The sequence below is a fragment of the Neomonachus schauinslandi genome, chromosome 2, assembly GCF_002201575.2.
Source record: "Neomonachus schauinslandi chromosome 2, ASM220157v2, whole genome shotgun sequence".
In the NCBI taxonomy this organism is placed as follows: domain Eukaryota; kingdom Metazoa; phylum Chordata; class Mammalia; order Carnivora; family Phocidae; genus Neomonachus; species Neomonachus schauinslandi.
The window spans coordinates 202902241-202912697 of record NC_058404.1 but is presented as its reverse complement, the minus strand read 5'-3'; the positions used below and the strand labels follow the sequence as shown (position 1 = coordinate 202912697).

The 10457-nt window shown below is 57.7% G+C and overlaps 2 protein-coding genes across 5 annotated transcripts in view; both read right to left on the bottom strand.

The window, feature by feature from the left end:
- Nucleotides 1-1498, bottom strand: part of CTBP1 (C-terminal binding protein 1) — a 372880-nt gene extending 371382 nt beyond the window's left edge. For 2 of the 4 annotated variants that reach the window (XM_021677730.1, XM_021677731.1), the window contains exon 1: nt 1478-1495. The gene's annotated coding sequence lies outside the window, so the exon portion shown is untranslated. Of the gene's footprint in view, nt 1-1477 lie in introns of all 4 variants that reach the window. The other 2 variants (XM_021677733.1, XM_021677732.2) reach the window with 2 other exon arrangements.
- Nucleotides 1-1871, bottom strand: part of FAM53A (family with sequence similarity 53 member A) — a 20839-nt gene extending 18968 nt beyond the window's left edge. The window contains 1 exon segment of the mRNA XM_021677734.1: nt 1479-1871. Within this exon segment, the coding sequence (XP_021533409.1) occupies nt 1479-1555 (77 nt within the window). The 5' untranslated portion in view covers nt 1556-1871.
- Nucleotides 1872-10457: the final 8586 nt, after the last annotated feature.

Sequence of the window (10457 nt, the reverse complement as noted above, 5' to 3'; positions counted from 1 at the left end):
GTCTTGCCAGGGTAGTCTGTCTAATGAACACCTTCGTGTGGGCTCCGCTGACCCACAGCATGCGCCCCGCCCCCGCAGCGCCCCCCGCCCCCCGGGCCACAGCTGGCCCCACCACACACACCAGAACCCTGCTTCCAACAGCAAAATGGCTCCTCGTAAAATTCAAGATGTAGATTTGGGGACAGGAAAGGTCTGTTCTCCCATCTCAGGAAGAAAAACCTACCATGTTAACAGGCCATCTTCTCAAAACCACGAGTCTTGACGAAACAAACAAATCACCCCCAACGGCAACAGAACGGAACACGGAGCCCGCGGGCAGGGCCAGCGGGGGGAGGGAGGGTGGGCTGACCGTGCGCCCCCACTCCTGCGCGGGGTGCTCACAACGGTCCTTCTCTCTGTCCGAGGGGCGGCGTGTTCCCCAAACCTGCTAGGATCAGCCATGTCCGCTCCTCCGCGGGGGCCCTGCAGGCCCGATCCTTGGCCCGTCTCCCCAGCAAAGCCACACAGCCCCTGGCCACCAGCTCCCGGGCACACCTTCTGACGGGCGTGTGGCCATCGGCGGCCGCGCTGCGCCACAGCCCCGGTATGGCTTAGTCTCCAGGAAGCGGTTTCCGCACTTGAGCACAAGCGAAGACGGGAACACGTGCATGGTGGCCGCTGGAATCCCATCAGGGCTCCGAGCTCGAGGCCAGACAGCAGCGCCCCACAAAGGCCCCTGGGCGCCCCTGGCCCCCCTGGGCTGCGGACACGGGCCCACCTCCCGTCCCTGGCACTCTGTCTGTAGTGCTGAGCCTCAGAACCTCAAAACCAGCCGCTGTGACGGTGAGCCCGAGCCCAGAACAAAGGCCTGGAATCACAGCTTCCCGCCGCCTCTGGGAGGCCTGACTCGCAGCCGGGCTGCACCAGCGCGTCTCTGGGCGCCCGACGTCAATGAGGCCGCTCAGGAGGCCTCCAAGCACCATGTGGGGCCGCACACTCGGCCACCTCTGTCCAGACCTACAGTCGAACCAGGACAGTCCTGAAAGTCATGTTAACACGACCCTGAAAAACGGCTCCACCTACTCGAACTTCAAACCCAAGTGACAAAGCTGTGGAGCCCACTCAGGACGGAGGCCGTCAGGGGGCCTGGTGCCAGCACGAGGGGCATCAGGGTGGGGGCAGGCGCCGCTTGCTCAGAGAGACGTTTAACAGGTATGAAGATCTGCATGCTGCGCACTTAGGATTGGCATACTTCTAGGAGTCGGCTGGACATTCATTAAAAGCTGGTGTTTTTTTAATGAGAAACCCACCATCAGGACGCTGAGGAGGTGTGGGGGCTGCGCGTGCACAACACGGCCCCAGGACACAGCCCCCTCCAGCCTCCTCCCGCCACGTCCCCTCAGACCTTGGCCGCACATCCTCCGTCCAGCTTGGGCAATCTCCCCCAGACCCTTGGCGGGGGACAGGGTCCTGTGTGTTGCTGCCGCGGCCAACTTACCGGGCCAGCATCGTAGCTCTTGCGGGCAAGGTCATCCAGGCTCTGGTTCTGCAGCTTCTCAGTGATGAGTGTGACCATGGTCAGGAAGTCGGCAGAATGCCTACTGGTAACGAGGAAATTCTCTTCCAAACATTACGTTGTAAATGCACACAAAGTAAATCTATTTGTGTCACAATGGGAAGAATCACAGGTAGGATGTGTCTTGCCAGGGTAGTCTGTCTAATGAACACCTTCGTGTGGGCTCCGGTTCTGCAGCTTCTCAGTCTGTACCGATGGGCACTGGGGTTCAGAGCAGCAGGCTTCAGGAGGCCTGGGCCGCTGCTGGGTCAGAGCTGACCCTCAAGGTGGATCTCCGCTTTACAGATGAGTGATCCATTTCCAAGGACTCTTCAGAACTCTGCATCTGTGTTTGTGGGAAAGAGAAAGAAGTGATTACACGCAAAACCACTGGATCAGTGTTCCTGTTCCATGCTGAGTACTTTGTGTGCAGAATATTTGTTACCTCCGCCTGATGAAAACCCTCCTGCTTTACAACTACCGTATGAGCTCCCCGGGAAACTGTACTAGGAGTGGCATTCTGGTGGAAGGACGGAGGTTAAGCGCACACCTGAGATCCAGTCCTCCCAAAGCCCCGGTGGAAGCAGCAGAAAAGGCCACCCCACCCCCGCCCCGCAGTGGGCAGAGCAGACAGGAGGAGAGACATGGGGAAGCTGGACAGTAGCAGGAAGCCACATCCTACACCCGAGGAACAGCTGGTTGAGAACTACTGAACCCCCATGCACCACTGTCCCCCCTGCAGCGTTACACACCCCTCCCCCACTCTGTCCAGCTGACCCCGCGTGGGAGGCACAGGGGGTGCAGAGCCCGGCCCCAGGCCCCTGGGTGGGGGTTGCAGGGGCAGCTCAGTGGGGGCGCGGGGCCCTCCATTCCCAGGAGTGGGCGCTCACGCTGCACCTGGGACCTGGCTGCCCACAGACACCAGCAAGGGGAGGGCCCTGAGCCCCCGTGTAGCCACCACCCACCCGCCATCCCCAGCTTCCACCTTCTTAGCAGCCCACTGCCGAGCGCGAGCAGGGCCACCTGCCTCAGAAGCCATGAGAGCACCGACCAGACAGGAGGGCCCCAGCCACCCAGAGGAAACAGCATCAGTCCTGCCCTCAAATGGAGAAGGCTCCCAGTCCACAAAATAAGATCAGAATATCCTTAAAAATAAGTATTTAGGGGCACCTGGGTGGCTCAGTCGTCAAGCGTCTGCCTTTGGCTCAGGTCATGATCCCAGGGTCCTGGGATCGAGCCCCATGTCGGGATCCCTACTCAGCATGGAGTCTGCTTCTCCCTCTGTCCCTCACCCTGCCTGTGCTCTCTTGCTCTCACTCTCTCTCAAATAAATAAATAAAATCTTAAAAAAAAAAAAAAAAAAAGGAAGCATTTAAAGAAAAACGAAAAGAGCTCTCAGAAATTAAAAAATGAGAGCAGTGACAGACCCTCCAGAATGTCGAGTTCAGGCCCCTAACCCGCAGCAGGCTTTGAGGCCCCCCTTCCCAGAGGCCTCCTCGGGCCCAGCAGACCATGCACAAGGCAGAGGCCCCACCCCAACCCCACTGAGTCACGCCCCAGGGCAGCATCCCTTAGGATGTCTGCACGAGCAACACCTCCCACACGGTGCCGGCAGCCCCCATCACGGCCAGAAGTGCAAGGAGCACGCAGCTTTATGGAAACTGCCGGCAGAATGCACCGGCGGACCCCAGCAGAAAGCCTTTCTATAGACGCTGCCAGAGACCAGCGAGACTCACACCCTCCTGCACCCCTGCATACACACACGTGCACTCTCCACGGGAGTGAACAGACACTGCCCTAACAGTGCCCAATGAGATCCCACCACACACCAGTCAGAAGAGCTAAAATTAACAAGTCCGGAAACTACAGATGTTGGCGAGGATGTGGAGAAAGGGGAACCCTCCTACACTGTTGGTGGGAATGCAAGCTGGTGCAGCCACTCTGGAAAACAGTATGGAGGTTCCTCAGAAAGTTGAAAATAGAGCTACCCTACAACCCAGCAATTGCACTACTGGGTATTTACCCCAAAGATACAAACGTAGTGATCCGAAGGGGTACGTGCACCCCGATGTTTATAGCGGCAATGTCCACAATAGCCAAACTGTGGAAAGAGCCAAGATGTCCATCGACAGATGAATGGATAAAGAAGATGTGGTATATATACACAATGGAATATTATGCAGCCATCAAAAGGAATGAGATCTTGCCATTTGCTACAACATGGATGGAACTAGAGAGTATTATGCTGAGCAAAATAAGTCAATCAGAGAAAGACAATGATATGATCTCACTAATATGTGGAATTTAAGAAACAAAACAGAGGATTATAGGGGAAGAGAGGAAAAATGAAAAAAGACGAAACCAGAGAGGGAGACAAACCATGAGAGACTCCAGGGGCACCTGGGTGGCTCAGTTGGTTAAGCCTCTGCCTTCGGCTCAGGTCATGATCCCAGGGTCCTGGGACTGAGTCCTGCATGGGGCTCCTTGAGCGGGGAGTCTGCTTCTCCCTCTCCCTCTCCCACTCCCCCTACTTGTGCTCACGCTCGCTCTGTCAAATAAGTAAAATCTTAAAAAAAAAAAAAAAAAGAGAGAGAGAAGGGTGGCTGGATGGCTCAGTCATTAGGCGTCTGCCTTCGGCTCAGGTCGTGATCTCAGGGTCCTGAGATCGAGCCCCACATCGGGCTCCCTGCTCAGCGGAAAGCCTGCTTCTCCCTCTCCCACTCTTCCTGCTTGTGTTCCCTCTCTCACTGTGTCTCTGTCAAATAAATAAAATCTTTTCAAAAAAATAATAAATAAATAAAAAGAGAGACTCAATCTCAACTGAGGGTTGCTGGAGGGGAGGGGGGTGGGAGGGAGGGGTGGCTGGGTGATGGACACTGGGGAGGGTATGTGCTATGGTGAGCGCTGTGAATTGTGTAAGACTGATGAATCCCAGACCTGTACCTCTGAAACAAATAATACGTTATATGTTAATTTAAAAAACAGTAATTAATTTAAAAAATAAAATAAAATAAATTTTAAAAAATAAAGAATAAATAAAACAGCATGCCCCAAGCTAGCCTTTTACGGAGTGGGGGAAGGAGGCGTCCCAGCAAGCATGGGAAGCAGCCCAGAGACAGCCCACCACCGCTCTGCACTTGGGCACCTGTCCAGGCAGCCAAGGGATGGCACAGGGCTCTCCCTTCAGTGGAGCATGTGGACGGGCTCACCAAGGGCCCCGGAATTCGTGAGCGCATCCCAACCAAAGGCACTGTGCACACTCGGGCTTATTCCAGGCCAGGAGAAGCACTCACTGTCTGCGCTGTTCACCAGCAGCTCTCCTGGGCTCCCACCGTCCTAGCCAGGGACAGCCACCTGCCCCAGCACAGCCGGGGACCCCGAAGCCCAGGCCAGGGCCCGTCGGTTCCCCAGGGGAGCGTCTCTGTGCTCTGGGAGTGGCCCTACTTAAGTGCGTGTCGAACCGGGGAGCCAAATCAGAGCCAGCCAGCCACACCCCCATGCCTGCACCACTCACCCACGGTCATTTGGGCAGGACCCACCAAGCCTGCAACCTGGCCTGGTTCTCACTGCCTCTCCCCACAAATTCTCCCTGAGTTCCAACTTAGAACCTCCCTCACAGGACACAGGCGTTACCAGGGCCCCTCCAGCCTGACCAGCTCTGCTGCAATCACACCCACCCACAAGGGCCAAGGCCCTGCCCTTTGCCTCCCATGCCTGCCACGCCCACCGCTCGGGGGCTCTCCCATCCTCCTGTCAAACCCTCCTAGCGGCACACGGCCCGCACGACCCTGGAAAGACTACCGCAGCCACAGCAAAACGTGAGGAAACTACAACATGACCAGCATTTCACTGGGAAACCAGGCCACACGCCCCTTGGGGAGACAGCGGGTTTCCAGGGCTGGGGCGCGGACGAGATGCAGAACGCCAGGACGTGTGCAGAGAATGGGGCCAGGGCTCCCAGGAGGTGAGGGTTCCACTCCACAGAATAAAGCAAGAGCCCACGAGTCTGTACTGATGTAAATTTTAGCTGGCAAAGATCGGTAAGTAGAGGAGGGAAGCTCGTCCCTCGGGCAGAGTGCAGACCAAGGAGTGCAGACGGATTCCGTCCTTAAGTCAGCGTGTGACAAACACCCCACGCTGGTTCAGGCAAGAGTCATCCGCGAACACCACACTGGTGGGTGACCCTCACACGGTGTGCAAGCATCTCCCTACGAGATACTCGCTGATGACAGGGCGGGAACCGGCCTCGTGTGCGGGGAGACTGGCAGACGGCAGCCCCAGCAGCGCAGCAGGTGGGTCCCGGGACAGCTGACAGCATGTGGCGTGCGGGCAAGATGCAGCAGCCGCCTGCACCCGGGGGCTCTGCCCGGACTGAGGAAAAGCCCGACAGAGCCACGCGGGGTGAAGCGCACGAAGGAACTGGTCAGTGTTCTCCCACGGTGTTGGGGGCATGAAACACGGGAGTGGGGCGCGGGCCAGCCCGGAGGGGACAGAGGAGACGTGACAACCTCCCCCAACTCCTGACCCGGTCAGAGAGCGGGCTCCAGGGCACACGCACCGCAATCTGAACAAGCCCCGCGGACCGGACACCAGCACCGCTCGGCACATGACCCCCAGACTGTCCAACTCGGGCTGAGCGTCTGGCAGACGGGGGCGCGGGCCGCGGCCTGCACGGGGCACGGCGACACCAAACGTGGCACGCCACACTCCGTCACAACTCACAACAGAGGTTCAAAAGAACAAAATGAAGTGCACGGTGTCCGAATGCAAGGGCCGGCCGGCGTGACCCTGGCAAGTGGAGGGCCACGGTGTGGTGCAGGGCGCATCTGCGGTAAGAAAGCGGCAGAAAAACCACCATGTAGAAGGGACTGCACCAGGCGGCTGGTGGCATCTTCCAGAAGCCGCAAAGATGGGGAAGGAGTGCCAGGCATGCAACAGTTTCATTTCCTCCGAGAAGAAATGCATGACATCATGTGTTCATACGGCAGGCCCCCCAAAACGCCTGAAACCACAGACGGTCCCGAACCCTACAGATGCTGTCAACCCCGAACAACACGGTTTGAACTGCGCGGGCTCAAAGTGGGGCTTTTTTTCCATAAATATAGGAGAGCACTAGAAATGTCTCTTCTTTATGATCTCAATAGCATTCCCTTTTCTCCAGCTTACTTTATCGCAAGAATACAGCATATAACCTGTAAGACACAAAATGGGTGTTGATGAACTGTTTACGTCATCGGTAAGGCAGGTAGGTTTTGGGGGGTTCCTAGGTTCTACATGGATTTTTGACACCCCTAAACCCTGTGCTATTCAAGGGATAACTGTACCGTTTTCTTCTGTGCATCCATACCTGTGATGAAGTTTAATTTGTAAGTTGGCACAGCAAAAGATTATTAACAAGAATAATAAACTAGAACGAGTGTAACTGTACATTGTGATACAAGTTGTCTCTCTCTCTCTCTTTCTCTACATGTCCTGCACTCACCCTTCTTGTGACAATGGAGATGACATAGTGCCCACATTTTATCATGAGGGGCACCCAGGTGGCTCAGTTGGTTGAGCAGTTGACTCTTGGCTTCGGCTCAGGTCGTGATCTCAGGGTCGTGAGATCCAGCCGTGTGGGGCTCCCTGCTCAGCGGGAAGTCTGCTTGAGTGTCTCTCTCTACCCCTCCCCCCACGCTCTAAAAAAATTTAAAATAAGAACTAATAAAGTCGCCCACGTGAGGTGAAGGAGGGGAGTGACATGGGCCTTGTGACCTAGCACCAGGCTACCGTGGACCTTCTGACCACACGTCAGAGGGCGGATCACCAACTTCTGGACTGCACTGACCGTGAGTGACTGAAAGCACGAAGGCAAAGCCGTGGCTTGGGGTACCACTGGATGTGCACTGGAATCTAAGTGTAGTAGCTTCTGGGGGTCGCCGGGAACCGGAGGCCAGAAGTGGGAAGTCAAGATGCGGGCAGGGTTGGCTCCTTTGGGGGCCCCACAGGCTACGGGTTCCCTGCCTCTCTCCCAGCTCCTGGTCATAGCCAGTGATCCCTGGTGCCCTGGGCTTGCTCTTGCGCCACATGTTCTCCCACGGCCGAGTTCCAACGGCTGTCTCCCTGTCTTGTATCTCTGCATTTCTTCTTTTAAGGGCACCGGTGATCAGATTGGGGTCCACCCTAAAGCAGTATGGCCTCACCTTAATTTACATCTTAATTACATCTGCAAAGACCTACTTCCAAATAAGGTCCCATGCACAGGTCCTGTTGAGCCTTCTTTTAGGGGACAAAATTCAATCCACAATGCCAAGCCAGCTCCCTGTATAAGAGATCCAACCATCAGGATGGAACGTCATGGTCAGCAGAAGAGCCAGGGACGGAGCCGCTCAGGACAGTGTCCTGGCCCTGAGGGAATGCGCTGCCCTTGGGAAAGGCACGAGACAAACCAAGCCAGCTGGGGGCAGGTGCGAAGAGCAAGCAGCAGCCAACCGGTGCGGGGGGCGCTCAGAGAAGGAAGCCAAGACTGAGGCTGAGCAGGAGGTGCCAGGAGACTGGTGGGGGCGGGCGGGGGCTAAGCCAGGACTCTGGGCACTGAGGCCAGACATGGGCAGGCCAGAAGCCAGGGGCCAGGTGAGGTAACGCCAGCCCGAGGGACAGAGAGGTGAAGGGTGGGGGACGGTGGCTCGGCCCCCCGCGAGCCCCCACGAGGACGGGCCCCTCTGGCAGCACAAGCGACCAGACGCCTCCTATAGCCCCTGCGCACGAAGCAGCCCTCTGCGACCCCCCCGGGCCGGGACGCCCTCCTCCCCGACAACACAGTGAGGGTTGGAGACTCCCCACCTTCTACCTCCAAACCTCCCACAATGGCAGTATGAACACTCCATGGAGCCACCACGGACCTTATCACGTCCCTATAAATAGCACTCCCAGCTGAGCCACACGGTGCAGTCTGTTCCCCAAAGTTAATAACCTGCCTTTTCTCACTCGCAAAGTCTCTGCCCGATACAAACTCCTCCCCAAAAGGAGGATAAAAGTCGACAAGCTCAGTTCGGTACGAGGCCTGGGGACACCATTTGCCCTTCTGGACCCCCAGCCTCCACTGAGGTGTGGGGGGCAAGCCCAGCTGAGCCGAGGACTGCACTGGTCTGGCAGCTTCCAGAGCAGGGCGCTCGGGTGGGTTGGGCGCCCACACCCCGTCCCTGCTCCCTGGATGCCTGGCGGCTCTCAGGGTCTTCTTTCTCCCCGTGTCAGGGGTCAGGAAAATCGTAGGGGCACTGGGGGCGGGGTCTTCCTAACAGGATTTGCTGGCATCTCTGTGGAGTGCTGCCTGCCCGCGACCCGGTCTGTTTCTGGAGCGGCTGGTTGTCTGACGCCGCAGGCCTGGGCTGGCCCTCCCTCACATTCGGTCTCAGCCCATCTGCTGCTGATCCGCTTCTAGGAGTGGCCCCCAACCTCATGTTCCAAGGCTTCCAGGGACACGCTTTATCTCAAAACCCTTGGTGTCTGCCCGCCGGGGACCCGTGCATTTGCGAGCTGCCGGAGCAGGCCTCCGGCGACTCCCTCGCCTCCGTGGCTACACAACCCCAGCTTCTCCAATCCCTGCACTAGACCATCTCTGTGCCCTCGGTCCTCTCGGCCTGCTCTGGTCTCTGCTTTCAGGCTGGGAGCTCCCTCTGTGCCTGTCACCTTGGCCCTCCGCTCAGGCTGAGAGGGGCCCTGCGCACACATGGCTGGGGGCAGGGGGACTACCGGGGCCATGCCCCCAGGGCCACCAGCAGCAGGCTGTCCCACACAGACGCTTGCAGAATAAAGGAAGCTGTGCGGCGCCTGGGGGCTCAGTCGGAGGAGCATCCAGTTCTTGGTTTTGGCTCAGGTTATGACCTCAGAGCCATGGGATCAAACCCTAAGTTGGGCTCTGTGCTCAGTGGGGAGTCAGCTTGAGATTCTCTCCCTCTGCCCCTCCCCCCACTTGTGCGCGCGCTCTCTCTCTCTCCCCCTCTCCTTCAAATAAATAAATAAATAAAATCTTTAACAATATACATAGAATAAATAAACCAAGGAACTTGCATGGACGACCAGGTGCCAGACCTGCAGGAGCCTAGTGTGTGGATCAAGCCGGCTCTGTACGCAGCCTCTCTGCCTCCTGAGTCCCGGGCAGAGGCCTGGCTGGCCTGGACCCCTGAGCTCAAACCTGGGCCCTGGACCAGCTACCTCAGCAACTCCATGCTGGGTTCTGGAGCATGAAATGGGAGAACAGCTGCAAGTACCCATTCAGTCTGCTGTGCCCAGAAACTACCCCAGAGCACACGGTCAACAAGGGTTCCCAGTCACAGAAAGCAACCCCAGGAGTGAAAGGCCAGAGCCGGGCCCGTTTCCCAGCCCAGAACCATCAGGTGCCCAGGGTGGTTTTCATGGAAAACAACAGCAAGCAAGCCCAGCAACACTGTTAGACCGAGTGCGTTCCAGACTCAAGGACCACCGTGTAGACTCATGACCCCCTGCTCACACAGGAGAACCGGGTCCAGGTCTCAGGGAGCACTGGGCAACAACCTGGTCTGGCTGGACATTAGCTATTAACCAGCCCTCAGTAACGTGCTAGTCTGAGCACAGGACTGCAGATTCTTTGGCACAGCTCCCGTAACAAGGAACGGTGACTTCCAAGACTCCAGTGGGAGAGGCCCTACAACGGCCTGGCTCTCTTGCAGGACACGCCCTAAAGTCACAAAGTCACTGCGCTCGGGGAGACCGAGAGCCTGGGGGGCCCTGCCACTCAGCCCTCCCAGCCCAGGTACCGAGGCAGAGTGAGGATGCCCGCAAGGAGGCGCTCCAGCCCAGGCCCCGTCAGACCAACCCGCACAAGACCCCTCTCCCGCCCGTCCTCCAAGACAGCCCCGCCATGGTAGCCCCGCCCCCACAGGAGCTCCCCCCCCCCCCCCCCCCC